Raw genomic sequence first — 20,184 nt, 5'->3', positions numbered from 1 at the left:
TCTGCGCCTCGCCCTGCCGGCCCCGCCTCTGCGCCTCGCCCTGCTGGCCCCGCCTCTGCGCCTCGCCCTGCCGGCCCCGCCTCTGCGCCTCGCCCTGCCGGCCCCGCCTCTGCGCCTCGCCCTGCCGGCCCCGCCTCTGCGCCTCGCCCTGCCGGCCCCGCCTCTGCGCCTCGCCCTGCCGGCCCCGCCTCTGCGCCTCGCCCTGCCGGCCCCGCCTCTGCGCCTCGTCCTGCCGGCCCCGCCTCTGCGCCTCGTCCTGCCTGCGCCCTTCAAGCTCCGGGAGGCCTGCCCGGAACCCATCTACCACCTGGAGGTTCCTCCCGAGGATTTCCCCAAGTATTTTTTGGGGGGGGGGCAGAAGGTACTCCGTGAGGGCCATGGAGACGACGTCGACATGGTTCTCATCCTCGTCTGAGTCTGCTCCGACCTGGCCACCATCTCATCGTGCTCCGCCCTGGCCTTTGCCACGCCATGCTCCACCCTGGCCTTTGCCTCGTCCTGCTCCGCCCTGGCCTTCGCCTCGTCCTGCTCCGCCCTGGCCTTCGCCTCATCCTGCTCCGCCCTGGCCGCCGTCACGTCCTGCTCCGCCCTGGAGGCTTCCTGTTCCGGGCAAGCCACGCCCTCGTCAGCCTCCAGGGCACCCACCCTCCCGCCCCTATTTGATGTTCATTCGGCGCGGGGTCGCGCCTTATGGAAGGGGGGGATAATGTTACGGTGTTTATTCATTTTGTCATGTTTCTGGTTTGTGGTTTCTCTGACTTTGGTCTTTTATTCGGTTTGTGCCTTGTTAATTGTAGTCTGTTATCCTAGTCATGTCATTATTAGGTCCCTTGTTTCAGGTGTGTTGTCTTGTTAGGTTGTATGGTCCCGCTCGGTGTTCTGATTTGCCCCAGCTGTGTCTTGTTCCCTCATCCCGTCTGTGTATTTAAATCCTGTCTGCTCTTTTGTTCGTGGTTCAGTTATTGAATGTATGTTTTAATGTGCGTACCACGAGTATCTTGTCTGTCTGTATCTGTAATTAAAGTCTACTGCTGCATTTAGATCCGCCTACTGCCTTTGCTTCCACGCAAATTCGTAACAGGATACCTAATATATATATTAAAATAATAATTAAAATCGAGGCAACAAGGGGGCTAGAGATGGTTGAGACTTTAAAAGCTGCACCGATTTGCATCATGATGACAGAATGTTAATTTTAGGTCAACTTTAACGTCACCCTTGATGACGTGTGCCAGTAGAGAGATGTTCAATAAACACTGACATCAAAAAAATAACATGTATATACATGTTATAACATACAAAAAAAAAAAAAAAGGTGGGCTCTGAGGCTTGAGCGGGCTCCTGGCTGGGCTATGGGGCTGGAGCCGACACTGGACTGTGCTCAGGGGCAAGGTTATTATAGGTTTGCATTTTTAAATTAGTTTTTATTTTAATATCGTTTTGAAATTTGCCTTAAATTTCAGTTTAGTTTTAGTTAGTTTCATAAATGGTTTTGTTAGTTTTAGTTTAGTTTTTATATATTTTTCTGGGATTCTAGGATTTTTAAATTGGATTTTAGTTTTTTAGTTTTTTACACATTTTCTACATTTAATTCATTTTCTAAATACCCCATATTAGGCACATATCAAACCTCCAAATGCATATATATATATTCAGGCATTAAATATTAAATCAGGCATTAAATATCAGAGGGTATATATGTGTAGGCCCATTTGTGTAACATACAAAATTATGGATAATATTTTTTTAATATTTTGGGGGTGGGGGGTTGAGTGAATTAAACCATGCAATAATGGGAATCTATGATGCTTTTAACTCAATTAAATTAAAATAAGTCTGGATCAGAAGCCGTTGTTTTGTTCTCTCTGTTCCTTCCTGCATCTGCAGCCGACCACACACACTTTTCTCTGTTGTGAGAATAATCTGGTGATAAAGGGTTGTAAGAAAAACTGGAAGAACTGTACACTCTAAAAAATACTGGGTTGTTTCAACCCAACTTTGGGTCAAATATGGACAAACCCAGCCGTTTGGTAGAATTTTTAAATTACATTTTTAACCCAATGTTTGGGTTTGTCCATATTTGACCCACAATTGGGTTAAAGCAACCCAGCATTTTTAGAGTGTAAGAGAGGGCTATTCTCTAAAAGAACAAAGGAAATTACCATTTGAACTCACTGCACCATTCGAGACGCAAGTCTCACCCCAGAATCATTCTGACACTTTTACCTTGACCCCCCATTCTCCCCACACTTCTTTTCCCTCATGCTGAAATCATCTGAAATTCATCCAAAATTTATAGGGTTTTAATGTGAACAATTATCATGCAGTTTTTTACATGTTTGGTATCATTTGAAATGTCTCAGTGCGACTGGTACAAATGTCTCATTCCCAAAGAAGTAAACCAAAAGGTAATAAAGTTCTTAAGAGTTTAGAAATATCTTGCACACAGAAGGGTGTGTCTTACAGACAAATGATCGTCTACTCACAAAAGTTGTGACCTCCGAATGTAAATTACCATTGTCAGCACATGTTTACATGTGAAATGAGGTCTGTCTATATAATGAAATGCAAACAGAGCTCAGGGCCTTTCTGTACTAGATCAGCCCGTGAGAAACCCGACATTTTTCAGTTTTCAGTTGCAGTTGCGAAACTCTCAGCTTCATGTATTTCCTAATGTCAGGTTAGCATCTTTTTTCTTTATTCCAGAGCATTTGATGTTATTGTATTGATTATCTTTGACCTGATTATGAAATTGGCATGATACATTTACCTGACATAATAAATGATTACATTTGATTATTCTAATTGACTTTGACATTATTTTCATTCAAGAGTTTAAAAAGAATAGTAAAACATTCGCTCACATTTAATGATGCACAGATATCATTAAAACCTTTTTTCATTTATGGAGTCAGATGAAATCCATAAATACATAAAGTTAATACATATGAGAAAATGTATTGAATTTAATAAAAATTCTTTGCCATGAGAAAAGACAGTAACATGCAGAGACTTCTGTGCTGGTTGGATGCCGGACTTTGGGCCGATCGAGCGCGAGCCTACAAGTCCGTGTACTTTTTCGTTCATTCATTATTCTATTTCGGAATGAAAGATGAAATTTAAAAAAGGATGCAGCTCGGTTTTTTGTTTAAAAGTGACCTTAGGTCCCCTACAGGGTGTTTTGTGTCTATTAAATTAAAATACAAATATGAAATATTAACCCTTGTGCATCCTTATGGACATTTTTGTCTTTTTCAGTTTTATTTTTTGCCTGTGTTAATGCTCATAAAATGTGGAACAGGTGTGTATTTTTATTGTAATTTTACTATTTCACCGCCATTTCCTTTAAAAAAATCTATTTTGCACTATTTTGGCTTTTATTCTGTTGGCAAGGCTGCAAAATTAAAAATTTTAAACTCGTTGTTTTTAAATTTTAAATTGTTGGTCAGTGACAGTTTGAGGTGTGCTTTCAGAAAGAGTTTGCACCACACTTCCAGAATTCCTCTAAAATTCAACATCTAAGATAAGCGAACATTCATTTACTCCATATCCAGTGCTTAATTTGAGCCGGATCCTGTTCTGGAAAATGTCAGATTTTGGATTTTTGCATTACGGTATTTATTTTTAAACGATCCGGCATTAACAAGTGCATTACTTGGTGACAGTGCGTGCATGTGAGAGAGACTGAGCGAGCGCAGGTTTATGCAGAGGTTTTATTTGGAGGTTATGTTTTGCTATTGGCACTCAACATATATATTTGACCAATCAAGTTTAAAATCATTCTCATTGGTTGGTGCTTATTGCCAGGCCCGGAGTGGGTAATCGGGAGAATCGGGAGAATTCCCGGTGGGCTGCTTCACTTTTGGGCCGGCCGAGGATTTATTTTTATTTTTTTTTTTTACATTTTTACGTTTTCTCAGGTAGGCTAACGTTACTAATAGCTGGGCCGGCCCTATCGTAACGCTACGTGTCAGGGAGGATGGATGGGAGGAAGAGGCCAGGATGGGCTGAAAAAGCCAGGTTAAAAACAAGAAAGGCATTGGAGGATGCGGCCAAATGTGCCAAGCTGACAGATTTATTTTCTAGGGGACAAACACAAATGGCAACAGGTAAATAGAGATAGGCCTAGTAATGATTAGCATTAGCAACGTAATAAAAAAAAAAACGTAATTATTCGGCTAATACCATTGTAGCGTTGTCAACCTATTCACAAGCTAAATATCAAATTTAATTAAAATATTAGCCTTTTTGTATCACCCAATATATGGCAATTCAGACCCATCTCGAAACTGTCCGTCCTGGCTAAGGTTATGGAAACTCTGGTGAATGAACAATTGAAAGAGTTTCTAATTACTAATAATATATTGTCTAAATTTCAATCGGGTTTTCGTAAAAAACACAGTGCAACTACAGCAGCCCTAAAAGTAGTAAATGATTTCATTGACTCCCTAGATAAAAAACAACACTTTGCAGCTCTTTTCATTGACCTATCTAAGGCTTTTGATACTGTGGATCACGCAATATTAAAACAAACACTTTTCAGTGTCGGATTGTCAGAACAAACAGTTTAGCTGGTTTGAAAACTATCTATCAGGTAGATCTCAGTGTGTACAGGTAGATGGTCTCACTTCCAGCCCTCTTAGTATATCCAAAGTTGTGCCCCAGGGGTCAGTGCTGGGACCACTCCTATTTATACTATATATCAACATTCTTGAGCAAAATGTTTCCAATGCAAATTTTCATTTCTATGCCGATGACACTGTGATATACTGCTCTGCATCTACACCAAACCAAGCTCTTTGTCAGCTGCAACTTGCTTTTGATACTGTACAACGTACCTTGTCTGATTTAAAACTGGTTTTGAATGACGACAAAACAAAACTTATGTTGTTTTCCAGTGCAAAATCGAAGTCACGGAACCTTCTATCCATCACTACTTCTCAGGGCTCCGAGATCGAGTCTGTATCTCAATATAGGTATCTTGGTATTTTAATTGATGATTCTCTCTCTTTTAAACCTCACATTCAGCAGTTGGTGAAAAAACTGAAGCTGAAATAGGGTTTTTATTTCAGAAACAAGTCATGTTTTTCATTTGAGGCCAAAAGGAAACTTGTTGCTGCCACTTTCATGTCAGTGCTGGACTATGGCGATGTTATATACATGCATGCATCCACTCAAAGCTTGAAACTGTTGGAAACTATTTACCATGGAGCTCTTAGGTTCATCACAAACCTTAGAGCCCTTACTCATCACTGTACTTTGTATGATCGGGTTGGTTGGTCTGCATTGTCCACCCGTAGACGTAATCATTGGCACATTCTTATTTACAAGGCTATTCTTGGTCTGCTTCCCTCATACCTTCAAATCTATATCATAAAGAAAAGCACAGGAAGATATTGTCTTCGTTCTGAGGACTTACTATTGTTATCTGTCCCTCAAGTCCGGACTGAACTGGGAAAAGGGGCGTTTAAGTATGCGGCCCGCTGTGCTTGGAATCAGCTGCAGAATGTCCTGAATTTTCAGGAGCCGGTTTCACTGGTTGCTTTTAAATTACTTTTACATGACATGGAGACTACACAAACTGGCTGTAGATGTTATGACTGATTACTCGGAGGATCCTTGTTGTTGTTTATCACTGCTGAGAAATATTTTTTTTATTTTTTTGTTGTTGATATTTTTATGACCGGCATAAATTGTCATATGTTTTATGTATATGTTATATGTTTTTATGTCCGCAACCTTGTTAAATGTGCTGCTGCCTGTCTTGGCCAGGACGCTCTTGAAAAGAGATTTTTAAACTCAATGAGTTCTTCTTCTGGTTAAATAAAGGTAAAATAAAAAAATAAAAAAATAAATTCATAGACTTTGCAAATTTTATGCAAATATTGATAACAAAACTCAAGCTTGATCTGTGTATGCAGTAAAATGACCTCTTAATTATTGTTTTGTAGCTTCTGAGCAGCAGATAAGCCAGTACCCCGCTGAAAATGAGGAGGCCATTGGGACAGGTAGAGAGGATACCAGAGTAAACAATATGAATTAAAGTTATTTAATTTAAGAAAGAGCAGTATGCTTTTGTTAATTTATCAACCTATCCTTGTGGAATAGTGGAATATTTTTTTTTTGTTAACTTCTCAGCTTAAGTGAATTATTATTTAACCTTTACATTGTTTGTTGAACCATGGTATTAATAACTACACATTAGTAAGAGCTGAACTGTTGCTTTTATTCATCCAATTTCCACCACCATGGAAAAAGTGGGCCGGTCTTAGACCTGAAACTCCCGGCTGAAAAGTGGCCCCACTCCGGCCTTGCTTACTGCTTATAGTTTTGCTAATAGTGAGCAGCAGAAAGTTTGGAGAGAGTGTATATACCTGATGAATTCTAATAAAAATATGTTAATATTGGCAAAATGTAAAAAAAAAGAGAGAGTACATTTTCATTTTTCATGTCAGTGAGTAAAGCTGATGCTGTTTCTGATCAAAAGAGATGCCTAGAAGATGGAACTGTACCTCTTGATAACTCTAATACTAATCAGGATAGCGGGAGACACGGCTAACGGGAGTTAGATCAGAAGTTGTTGTAATGAAAGAGGCAATGACACCGTCGGTGGGAGAGAATATTACAGAGCAACTGAATGATATTTGCTATCAGCGTAGATAGACGTGACAGAATAATACACTAGGCTTCAGTTAGGGCCGTGCTGAAACTTGTGAATGATGCTCTTTAAGTTGCGCACCATTTCGTTACTTCATTGTATGATCCGGGAAAACTTACATTTTTTAGTCCGTGTCGATCATAGCGCCTTTGAATTGTTGTTTTGGATCCGACAATTATTCATTTACAAATTACGCACTTTTCATATCCTTGTGCATTATTACCTGATTTCTAAATAAGCAACTTTAATTGCTAAATTGTGCAGCTGGAATACACACACACAAACACATAAACAAATCTACATTGACACATGTTCGTTGTATGAGTTTATTAAAGTTTATTGTTGATTCTTTTCAGTTGTAAATTTAAAGTGACCCAAAACAAAGAAGAGAATAATTGATGCGAGTGCACAAAACATTTGCCACTACTATATTCTTACATGATTTACTAAGTTACAGTTCATGGAGAAAAGGAAACCCTTTGACCTTAATTTATTTTCTTTCTGAGAAACTCTGTAATGTTTCTTCAAATGTCTAAGACACACGTTTGATCCTCATGCTGATGGATTTCATACCGACAGCGATATTATTCTTCCAGGTGTACCAAACATTTCCAATGGCGTAATGTGTGTCATCTTCTCCCCATAAATACACACCGTTGGGGTTTGTAGAGTAACAGCTGTTGTACCAAAATGCCCCGAGATGCAGTTTGGCACAATTCTTCTCATGGATGTCTTGGTCTTTATCAAAGGTGGAGAACTTCTGATTATTATGGCCAGATAAAGAGTCGCCTGCAGAGAAGAAGAGCAGCATTGAGGACATCAGGTGCACATTTACTCAACTGAGAGGGATTTTTTTAATCTGAATGAAAGTGTCCTACCTGCTCCTCCATCAGTGAACCCTGAAACATGCAGCTGATATCCAACACATTCACAATCCACAGAGAAGGACGAGTACAGAGCAAAACCCTTCCTTCCTTCAAAGTCCTCCAGATCCACTCTCAGCATGTACTTCCTGTTACGTGTCAGCTGATACATGTTCTCCAGCCCTGTTCACACACACACACACACACACACACACACACACACAGAATTGTAGAGGTCTTTTATCATCCCGAAGGGGCTTATTTTGAGATAACAACTGAGTGTGTTTATTATATGCCTGATTACCACATAAGTAAATAATTGGTTAAGAAATATTAGCCCACTTGAACAGCTTCAGAAGTTTTTTGCAAACAGCTTTGAGTCAAGACAGATGAACAAGTTCAAACTAGTCGGACATTAAGAGTCATACCACTGATTACACGGCTTATCAACACATCAGTGTTGACATGAAATATTGATTTGAGTCGAAACTGTTTAAAATCTCACCTTCTCATTAAAATGTTCAAAACAACTTAAAAGTCCTCAGACTTGACAGTGTGATACTAAAGACTGAGAGCCGCGGTGGATTTACTCCAGATATTCAGACAACAAAAACGACACATCTTACCCAGCCAGTATTCGCTCTCCACATTCCCGAATCCTCTCTTGTACTGTTTCCACGGCCGATAGAAATTCACACTGCCGTCCATTCTCCTCTGAATCACCTGTGATGGGTTTATATAGAATATATGATTCATAATGTATGTTCTGATGTGTGTTTGATGATCTAAAGTCACATTCGTACCGTCCATCCTCCGTTGTCTTCATCTTTCCCATCTGAGATCATGTGACAGTAAACCCAGACAGGAACGTCTCCTGCTGGATAGATGGAGTAAATCCCACTGACTGTTTCTCCTGAGTTGTAGACGTCAGAACAGTCGAATGGCATGAATGTACAGTCACTGCCCAGAACAACAGGGAGAAGAACCGCCAAAAACAGCATCATCTACACGAGAGACAGGGAAAGAGTTAAGCGAACATGTTCCACAATTTATAATGATGAAATCAAAGTTAAATTTAATGTGAATCAGGAGTTTAGACTAATTGATACAATAAAAAAAGCAGATTAACTTACTTCCATCTTCTGAATCTCTCCTCAGTAATTCACAGATAGAGATTTATTTAATCTAGAAAGTGATATAAATGTTTTCTTATGTATATTTTGATCCGTTTATTTTTTTGAAAACGGTATAAATGTCTGAATGTTCTGTTCAGTAAATGAAGAATAAAACAGTAACTCACCGTTTGTGTTGTTCAGTCTGACACAAACACTCTTTATATATCTGTCAGATTCTCAGACTCCTCCTCTGCGTCTTTATGTAAATGTCCACTATGAAGCTCTAGATGTCCAGCTACAAGATTCATGTTCATATGATCGGAAGGTTTCAACAAATAAAATTAAACGCCTGTCCTGTTGGCAAAGGCTATTTACACTACACACACCATTGCTCATCCAAGGGCAAAACAGCCACACAATCTTTTTCACAAACTTTTTGAACACGTCATGCATTTTGAAAGAAAAGCACAACATGTTTGTTAAATGTAGGCTGTGTTAAGATTAATTTCCCCAAAGACACAAAAGCCCTCTGAGGAAAAACACAGACTTCAAGAACGTGTAGAACACTGTCATGTTCACTTTAATGTTGTAACTAAAATATTTTGTTTATAAATTACAGAGTATAAGCTAGTGAAGCCTAATATTATATCAGCATTCATGCATATTGATGTCTCTTCTCTTTTAACATACTCAGAAAATAAAGCTTAATTGTTTACAGCAATTTTTAATACGGAACAAGAACATTGTTGCATAGTGTGATTTTTGGCAAATAGTATTAGTAATTTTCTGTAAAGGACTTTGTGATCACAAAATGGGTAAATAATGGCAGCGCTCACTTTGCACTAAGTGACAGTAGGAACAGATTCTATCTAAACTATGTAAAACTAGCAGTAGCTATTTTGTTTGCAATAAGTATAAATAGTAGTTAGATGCTATTTATACCTAGTGCGACTATAGAAATAATAATATATTGAGTGTATAGTATTATATTTTTTAAAATTATTAAATGGATGCCACCTTTTTGGGACAATAAAGATACATTACATTCAGAGTCCTGAAAAACAAGTGACCATAAATCGAGCTCCAGTCCAGCAGGAGGCGGAAGTGCGTCATCAGTTGCTGTGTGTGAAACCGCGAACAACCCGCGAGTGTAGTTCTATTGGTAAACATATTCATCTCGTGTGTGTTTATCGTGTTTTACATCAATTATGTGATTTTACATTATTGTGTGCTTGATGATGTTTAGTATCGGACAGGTTAAACGATTTACACTACAAGGAGAAACGAGCAGAAATCTGAGAAAGATCAGCAGCTGAAGGTAAATATCTTATTTATTAGTATTCCTGTTTGAAAGCAAACGTCTTGTTATATATATATATATATACACACAAAAACGTTTAATCTAGTTTTAAAAGGTTAACTTTAGAGACGAAAAAAAAGCCCTATATATATATATATTGGGCTCTTTTGTTCGTCTATAAAGTTAACATTTTAAAACTAGATTAAACGTTTTTGTTTTGTAAAGGTGCCATTAAAGTTGTCTGGAACAATCAAACACCATAAAAAGCAATTGTTAAGGTAAATGGTGGTATAACTCTTATGACGACTTTAAACAACATTATTGTGGTCATATGACAGCAATGAACTTTACCAGTTTACATAAAATTAAAGAAACTTTGTTGTCAACAACAGCTATACTGTCATTATTATAATAAAATGTTTGACCATTCACTTTAAGTATTTTTTGTGTGCAAATGATAGAGAAAAACTGTCTTTGAGATGAAATGAGGTATGTTATATTTGAAGAAAATAGAGTAAAAGTATGGTGAAAACCGTTGTTTCAATAGTTTAAGAAACACCTAATCAAATGCAAATTTTGAGTCTATTATAAATGTGTCTTGTAATAATGATAATGTGTTTGTCTTCAGATGTTGACCATGAGAGCACAGATGGATGTGATCTGCTGTAAATCAGTAGGAACGGATCTGTCCATGCTGGATATTGAGGATTTCATCACTGAAATCTGTCAGCTGAAGAAAGAGGTGGCGTCACTGAAGGCAAAGCTGAGAGAAAGAGGAGACAAACCCAACAGAGAGGTTTGAGCAGCTCATCATTTCATCCTTCAGCTCAATCAAACCAAAGTTTTGTTAGCTTCCCACTTCTTACGCCTCAGTAATGAGGCTAATATCAACAGGTTGTTTATTTGTGTTGATCTTTGATGTGTTTGTCAGGATCTGGAGAAGGTTTCAGTGTGTGTGACTGATGGGACAGAAGCTCAGGATTCAGTCGGGAGATCCAGAGACTCACAGGACTCAGAGCTCAGCCTCACTTTACTGTGTTATACTGACGCTCAGGATCATGGATCCGCTGATCAAACCTCTGACTGTAACGCTGGAGAACAGCAGATGAAGATGTGCTCCGTCAAACTGGAGGACTGCAGGAACCTGATAGAGAGACGAGGAGAAGAAACCACAGCAGAGGACCAACAACAGAGCCATGAGGAGGAGGAGGGGGATGATGAAGATCAGAATAATGAGGATGATGATGATGATGATGATGATGATGAGTTTATTCCTGCAGGTGTGTCTCTTTCATGATCTTTTGTTGTTTTTCATGACACTTGAATGTTAATCATTGGTCATTGAGCAGAGGCTCTGTAGTATTGGCTGTTGGTCACTGATGCTCCTCCTGATCAGGTTTGACAGCAGATAATAGGGAACGATAGTAAGGCTGATCGATTTGAGTGAGAAAAAAATATCTAATTACGATGATAATAATAAAATCCCAATGTTCTGTTTAACATGATAAATACAGTTTTCTCTCCTCTCACCACTTCTGGATGGTACACCTGCATAGCATTCCTACATTTTTTTGCTCTGCTTTGATTGATTAGTTTGAACCAATATCCTTCTCTGAGCTTGTGGATATAGTCCAAAAGAATAAAGGCCCGTTCACACCTACCAACGATAACTATAATGATAACTAGGTATTTGCGTCCACACCAACGAACGATAGCGGTCTGTTTATTCTAAGCTCGCGTGTTGCGGTTTCAAAGTGTGTACAACATCATTGAACATGTTTCTGCTGTTCTTGTTGCATTTACAGGCTTTAACCAGCAGATGTCCACAGCATGCTATGTTTCGAGTGACGCTAGTGTAATCCTTATAATAATCTAACAGTGATTTTAGCTGACATAGTCAATATAGTGGAATAAAAACAACACTCACAGCGACTTCAAAGGAAGCAAGACAATTTTTTAGAAACTAGCTATTTATCAACGATTGTTTTTCTTATCCATTTTCTTGAAAAGGGGCTTGGATTTTTGTGAACCTCGGCGATTAACTTCTCCACAATGTCGTCTGCAATTTTAAATGCGCGAGCCCTTAAATTCGAGTGGATTCTGATTGGCTTTCAGTGTTTTATCGATCAACAGCTGGAAAAAAATCGTTACGAAAGTGATCCCAACGATATCGTTTCTCTATATCGTTATAGCTGTGGTGTGATCTCTGCTATTCTTTAATATTGAGAACGATTTTTAGAACTATATCGTTATCGTCATTGGTGTGAACGGGCCTTAAGCCTACCACCTCTTCTGCTGATGTTATTCCCCCCCGGCTCTTTAGAGAGGCGCTGGGTACTATTGGCTCCAGTGTATTGGCATTATAAATAGACCCTTGGACAGCGGCTGTGTCTCTTCATTATGCTTCACTTCTTAAAGTTGAACTTTGCCAATTTTCAACCTGCTTTGTATTGTTGTTTCAATATATGTAAGTGAGCAGTGTTTGCTCATTTACTGTGTTACCTGGGCCGAGAAATTCACATTTATTTGTCAGCAAAGACTTTTGACAGTTCCAGGGCTTTCGTGAAAACTACATTTTCTTACGCATTTTTGTATCCCTGACCATGGACAGTCGAATCAACCGCATTATGGTAAAAATGAAAACCGCTTTCCTAACTGTACGTTACAGAGTTTTGCTTCAGGCGGAACTGACAGAACGGCAGTTTCTTTCAGTGTTTCCCCTTAATTTGAGGAAATATAATATTGGTCATTTGTTTTTAAAGGTGACATATTATGCCCCTTTTCACAAGATAAATATAAATCTATAATGTCCCCAGAATGTGTCTGTGAAATTTCAGCTCAAAATACCCCCAGATCATTTATTATTGTTTGTTAAAGTTGCCCCTTTTTGAGTGTGAGCAAAAAGAGACCGTTTTCGTGTGTGTCCCTTTAAATGCAAATGAGCTGCTGCTCCGCCTCCGTTCAGAAGAGGGCGGAGTCTTTACACGAGCTTCAGATACTCCAGCAATAACAAAACAGGCCAATCTCACTCATCCAGAATCCCAGAATAACCAGTAGCGAGTGTAGCCTTACGGAGAGACTCAGGAAGAGTTTTACTTTCAGACGCACATGGACATTTCCAAATGGTTAGTGGATTCATTTGTGTAGTTGTTGTGGAGTTACATTGATTCATCTTATCACCTTGCCTGTACCATCATGTTTAACTTATACACAAGTTGTCACAGTTTCCTGAGGTCTTTATAAGACAAATTTTGGTCAGACAGTGTTCAGTGCTCGTTTTTGCAGCAACGGCAGAACAGTTTGCATGCTTTGCTTGAACTTTTGCAATTGCGTTAGAACTGGTTACACTGTTGTCGTGTCCGAAATGGCGCCGCTGTGGGTGGAAACGTGCAGATTCTGTGTTATTATTACGAATATTATAATAAGATCCTCTTCCTATGTATTTTTTAACATGATTGCAGAGAAAGGCTTACCAAAACAAAGTTACTGGGTTGTCACTTTTCACGTTTTCTGGGTTGGTAGAAGCACTGGGGACCCGATTATAGCACTTAAACACGGGAAAATTCAGATTTTCATGATATGTTCCCTTTAAAGTTTAAATGGTGTATCATCTGTCCGAACTTCTTAGCTACCAACATCTTCTTGGACTCTCCGATCCACTGATAAATTTCTCTTACATATACCACGCTCTCGCCTAAAGTTTAAGGGGGATCGTACTTTTATGTAACTGATCATTTTTTTTATATGACAAGTGAATGATTCACTAATTCTATTTGAGTACATTTTAAAGTTAGACATTTTATTACCCTTTTGTTCCTTTCAGATGAGAACACTGGTTTATCTTCTGATGGAGAAACAGTCTCAACATCAAAAGATCAGCTGAAGGTCAAGAGTTTCTCCTGCGTAACCTGCGGGAAAACATTGAGCTCACAGGAACATTTAGCGAGACATGAGAGAACACACACAGATCCGAAAGACTTCACCTGCAGGATGTGCAACATCAGCTTTCCTACCTCAAAAGAGAAGAGACTTCATTCAAAAGAGCACATGAAGAAAGAGTTTCACTGTGAACAGTGCGGGAAGGATTTTTTCAATTCTTGTGGTCTAATAGCTCATGTAAAGACACACAGCAAAAAGCTTTTCCCCTGCAGCGAGTGCAAGAAGTATTTCAGCACCAAAGAACGTCTTGATGCTCATAAGCGAATCCACACAGGCGATACGCTTTTTCAGTGCAGCGAGTGCAACAAGCATTTCAGCTCCAAAGGTAATCTTGATGCTCATAAGCGAATCCACACGGGTGAAAGGCCGTACAAGTGTCCTCACTGCGAGAAGAGTTACAACCATGGATCCCATTTGAAGAAGCATGTGCGCGTTCACACCAACGAGAGGCCGTACCAGTGCAGCGAATGTGGGAAAGCCTTCACAAACTCAAGCTGTCTAAAGTCACACCAGAAAATACACTCTGAGGAGAAACCATATCAGTGTGAATACTGTGATAAACGCTTCCCGTCAAAAACCTGCTTTGATTTGCCATGAGAGGACTCACACCGGAGAGAAACCGTACCTGTGCTCCTACTGCGGGAAGAGCTTCTTAAATCCGACTCATTTTAGAAATCATCAGAGAGTTCACACTGGAGAAAGACCGTATCACTGTGGCGTTTGTGGGAAGAGTTTTAGTAAGTGTGGTACTTTCAAAAATCACCAGCGGATTCATACAGGAGAAAGACCGTATAAGTGTTCTCAGTGTGACAAGACGTTTGCTCGGTTAGACGTCCTGAAGACTCATGAGCGAGTTCATACAGGAGAGAAGCCTTACCGCTGCTCCATCTGCGACGAGAGATTCGCTTATTTAGGGGGTTTTCAGACTCACCAGAAGAAACACACTAAAGAACAAACTGCCCCTGAATCATCATAGTGTCTTTTCATGTTTGGTCTGTCAAAAAGGTTTTATTTCTTCAGTTGCTTTCATCATTCATACCATGTGGTATATGACAGTATCATTATACAAATTTTGATTTAAAGACATAATCTGACATGAACCATATATCATACAACAGTTGAATTTGATTTCTGAGCAGTGTTCCCGTAGTTTAGATATTTAGTCTATCATCACTGGGTCATTTCACTGTTTGTACAGTATTACAGACCAGAGTATAAGTTGTGTTGTTTGTGCCTGTCATATTTCTCAAATGCTTTGGAAATGTTTTAATTTTTGGAGTAAAAGTGTATGAACTAACTGGCTAAAAGTCTGATGTTACTCATGATTAGAGGTAGATTTGAAGTAGAGCTAAAGTATAAATATTGTTCATGTACATGTAAAGGCAGACGTCCCAAAACTTATGGCAATATAATGTATTTTGACATCGCCACCAGGACAAGGTGGCGATGTCAAAATACATTATATTGCCATAAGTTTTGGGACGTCTGCCTGCCCATTCTTAATCCGTAGGGTTTAATAAGGATTTGCCCATCCTTTGCAGCTATAACAGCTTCAACTCTTCTGGGAAAGCTTTCCCCAAGGGTTAGGAATGTGTTCATGGGAATTTTTGACCATTCTTCCAGAAGCGCATTTGTGATGTTGGACGAGAAAGCCTGTCTTCAAGTTCCTCCACACCAAACTCGCTCATCCATGTCTTTATGGACCTTGCTTTGTGCTTTGTCCAGTTTGAAGAAGGGGCCATCCCACAAAGTTGGGATTGGGATCATGAAATTGTCCAAAATGTCTTGGTATGCTCACCCCTCCACCAAACCTTACACTTGGCACAATGCAGTCAGACAAGTACTGTTCTCCTGGTAACCACCAAACCCAGACTCGTCCATCGATTTGCCAGACAAATCGTGATTCGTCACTCCAGAGAACACGTCTACACTGCTCTAGAGTCCAGTGGAGGCGTGCTTTACACAAACTGCATCCCACGCTTTACACCACTGCATCCCACACTTTACACCACTGCATCCCATGCTTTACCCCACTGCATCCCACGCTTTACACCACTGCATCCCACGCTTTACACCACTGCATCCCACACTTTACACCACTGCATCCCACGCTTTACACCACTTAACACCACACTTTACCCCACTGCATCCCATGCTTTACACCACTGCATCCCACGCTTTACACCACTGCATCCCACACTTTACACCACTGCATCCCACGCTTTACTCCACTGCATCCCACGCTTTACACCACTGCATCCCACGCTTTACGGGTGGTGTAAAGCGTGGCACAATGGCACAATGGATAAGACACATGCCTTTGGTGTGAGAGACCCGGGTTCGAATCCACTGTGAGACACCAATGTGTCCCTGAGCAAGACACTTAACCCCTAGTTGCTCCAGAGGCGTGCGACCTCTGACATATATAGCAATTGTAAGTCGCTTTGGATAAAAGCGTCAGCTAAATTAATAAATGTAAATGTTTACACCACTGCATCCCACGCTTTACCCCACTGCATCCCACGCTTTACCCCACTCCATCCCACGCTTTACACCACTGCATCCCACGCTTTACACCACTGCATCCCACGCTTTACACCACTGCATCCCACACTTTACACCACTGCATCCCACGCTTTACACCACTTAACACCACACTTTACCCCACTGCATCCCATGCTTTACACCACTGCATCCCACGCTTTACACCACTGCATCCCACGCTTTACACCACTGCATCCCACACTTTAGCCCACTGCATCCCACACTTTACACCACTGCATCCCATGCTTTACCCCACTGCATCCCACGCTTTACCCCACTGCATCCCACGCTTTACACCACTGCATCCCACACTTTACACCACTGCATCCCACGCTTTACACCACTTAACACCACACTTTACCCCACTGCATCCCATGCTTTACACCACTGCATCCCACGCTTTACACCACTGCATCCCACACTTTACACCACTGCATCCCACGCTTTACTCCACTGCATCCCACGCTTTACGGGTGGTGTAAAGCGTGGCACAATGGCACAATGGATAAGACACATGCCTGTGGAGTGAGAGACCCGGGTTCGAATCCACTGTGAGACACCAATGTGTCCCTGAGCAAGACACTTAACCCCTAGTTGCTCCAGAGGCGTGCGACCTCTGACATATATAGCAATTGTAAGTCGCTTTGGATAAAAGCGTCAGCTAAATTAATAAATGTAAATGTTTACACCACTGCATCCCACGCTTTACCCCACTGCATCCCACGCTTTACACCACTGCATCCCACGCTTTACACCACTGCATCCCACGCTTTACACCACTGCATCCCACGCTTTACACCACTGCATCCCACGCTTTACACCACTGCATCCCACGCTTTACCCCACTGCATCCCACGCTTTACACCACTGCATCCCACGCTTTACACCACTGCATCCCACTCTTTACACCACTGCATCCACCACTGCATCCCACATTTTACACCACTGCATCCCACACTTTACACCACTGCATCCCACTCTTTACTCCACTGCATCCCACGCTTTACACCACTGCATCCCACGCTTTACGGGTGGTGATGGCACAATGGATAAGACACATGCCTTTGGTGTGAGAGACCCGGGTTCGAATCCACTGTGAGACACCAATGTGTCCCTGAGCAAGACACTTAACCCCTAGTTGCTCCAGAGGCGTTCGATCTCTGACATATATAGCAATTGTAAGTCGCTTTGGATAAAAAAGCGTCAGCTAAATGAATAAATGTAAATGTAAATGTTTACACCACTGCATCCCACGCTTTACCCCACTGCATCCCACACTTTACACCACTGCATCCCACGCTTTACCCCACTGCATCCCACGCTTTACACCACTGCATCCCACATTTTACACCACTGCATCCCACGCTTTACACCTCTGCATCCCACGCTTTACCCCACTGCATCCCACACTTTACACCACTGCATCCCACGCTTTACCCCACTGCATCCCACGCTTTACACCACTGCATCCCACATTTTACACCACTGCATCCCACGCTTTACACCACTGCATCCCACGCTTTACTCCACTGCATCCCACGCTTTACACCACTGCATCCCACGCTTTACACCTCTGCATCCCACATTTTACACCACTCCATCCCACGCTTTACTCCACTGCATCCCACACTTTACACCACTCAATCCCACACTTTACACCACTCAATCCCACACTTTACACCACACTTTACACCACTCCATCCCACGCTTTACACCACTGCATCCAACACTTTACACCACTCCATCCCACACTTTACACCACTGCATCCCACGCTTTACACCACTGCATCCCACGCTTTACACCACTGCATCCCACGCTTTACACCACTGCATCCCACACTTTACACCACTCCATCCCACACTTTACACCACACTTTACACCACTCCATCCCACGCTTTACACCACTGCATCCAACACTTTGCACCACTCCATCCCACGCTTTACACCAATGCATCCAACACTTTACACCACTCCATCCCACGCTTTACACCACTGCATCCAACACTTTAGACCACTGCATCCCACACTTTACACAACTGCATCCCACACTTTACACCACTGCATCCAACACTTTACACCACTGCATCCCACGTTTTACACCACTGCATCCCATGCTTTGCATTGCACTTTGATGCAGCTGCTCAGCCATGGAAACCCATTCCATGAAGCTCTCTTTGCACTGTTCTTTAGCTAATCTGAAGGCCACACGAAGTTCGGAGGTCTTCTGCGCACTGTGCGCCTCAGCATGCGCTGACCCCGTTCTGTGATTTTACATGGCCTACCACTTCGCGGCTGAGTTGCTGTTTTTCCCAATTGCTTCCAAAATGCTTCCACTTTGTTATAATACCACTAACAGTTGACCATGGAATATTTAGTAGTGACGAAATTTCATGAATGGAGTTATTGCACAGGTGGCAACCTATCACGGTACCACGCTTGAATTCACTGAGCTCCTGAGAGCGACCCATTCTTTCACAAATGTTTGTAGAAGCGTCTTTATGCCTAGGTGCTTGATTTGATACAACTGTGGCCATGGCAGTGATTGGAACACCTGAATTCAATGATTTGGAGGGTTGTCCCAATACTTTTGGCAATATAGTGTATCATAAGTCATACAGGTTTGAAACGACATGAGGCAGAGTAAATGATGACAGAATGTTAATTTTAGGTGAACTGTACCTTTAACGGGCACGTTGCGTTACATGCGCCACTAGAGGGAAATGTTCAATAAACACTGACATCAACTCGCACTGGACTCATTTGACTGGATTATTCTGTGGAAAGGATTTTTGTCATTCTCATGTCTGTCAGGTAAACAAATAAGAGCTAAAAGCTTTATTCTCAGGTCTTAACCTGTCTGATTGTAACAGGTCTAAAATATATTTAAATTACAGCGTTATATTAGAGATTGAGGTTAATTTTGAGGGCTGTTTATATTCAATTATTCATTTTCTCGGGTCACGAGCTGAAGTGGTATTTTACACACCTAAATTAACTGTCTGAAGCAGCTCTTTTAATGCACTCAAATTTGGTCTTTACGAGGTGGTAGTCAGCTCTGTTTTTTTTATTTTGCATTTAATGAATAACATCAGGTTCGCTACAGACTATAAGTAAGTATTGTTAATAAATCCCTTAACATTTATTGGTTTACATGGTTTAATCTGTCGTTGTGTTACCTGTGCAGGACAGGAGCGGCGTACATGAGAGGTAGTTGTTGAGTTAATTCGTGAACAACCATTTTTCACTGTATAAACGTCATTTATTGTTATTGTCATCAAAACAGTGCTTTGGTTTAGGTTCACCAGAACCATGTATTTGATGTCAGACTTCAGGAGCTCTTGAAGTTTCACATGATGCCTATCTTCACTGTCACTGAAGCACTGAAATAAATGCAATGTTACAGTGACATTATGTTTGTGTTTCTGTTCAGCAAAGTGTAACATATGTGAACGGACCTTGAAAGTTAGCTGGCTTTTTTCTTTCTCTCACTCCAGACGTCACCGGCTGACCACTGTAACAAGTGTCAGCTCCAGTTCAGTATAAAAGAAATATAGAGCACTCAATGAATCGCCACATCCCTTTCCAGAAGCCGAAACAGAAAACGATGACTTCATTGCTTAGCTGGGTCTTCAGCTCTTCGACCCATCACTATCATTGTTGGCTGATGAACAGACAAAAGCTTGAACTTAATGTTGAATTGTGATTTGTATTCCTCCGTATATGTTGCAGCAATAGGAAATTGTGAAGTTTAAATTGCAGTTTCT

The 20,184-nt window shown here is 41.0% G+C and overlaps 1 protein-coding gene and 1 pseudogene across 2 annotated transcripts; one reads left to right on the top strand and one right to left on the bottom strand.

The window, feature by feature from the left end:
- Positions 1 to 6,970: 6,970 nt before the first annotated feature.
- Positions 6,971 to 8,710, bottom strand: LOC143752300 (microfibril-associated glycoprotein 4-like). The gene is made up of 5 exons (XM_077245427.1): positions 8,655 to 8,710; positions 8,325 to 8,525; positions 8,148 to 8,244; positions 7,537 to 7,704; positions 6,971 to 7,447 (listed from the first exon to the last, which is right to left on the bottom strand). Exons 1-5 carry the CDS (start codon positions 8,658 to 8,660, stop codon positions 7,191 to 7,193), a joined length of 729 nt encoding a protein of 242 aa, XP_077101542.1. The 5' UTR covers positions 8,661 to 8,710; the 3' UTR covers positions 6,971 to 7,190.
- A 1,108-nt stretch (positions 8,711 to 9,818) lies between these two features.
- Positions 9,819 to 14,906, top strand: LOC143752297 (uncharacterized; annotated as a pseudogene). The gene is made up of 4 exons (XR_013207368.1): positions 9,819 to 9,954; positions 10,565 to 10,732; positions 10,868 to 11,216; positions 13,760 to 14,906. The product of XR_013207368.1 is annotated as an uncharacterized LOC143752297 (transcript).
- Positions 14,907 to 20,184: the final 5,278 nt, after the last annotated feature.

Source organism: Siphateles boraxobius, unplaced genomic scaffold (genome assembly GCF_051911475.1).
Source record: "Siphateles boraxobius isolate OS27281-9 unplaced genomic scaffold, OSU_SipBor_1 260, whole genome shotgun sequence".
NCBI lineage: Eukaryota > Metazoa > Chordata > Actinopteri > Cypriniformes > Leuciscidae > Siphateles > Siphateles boraxobius.
This window is presented reverse-complemented; position numbering and strand designations above follow the sequence as displayed.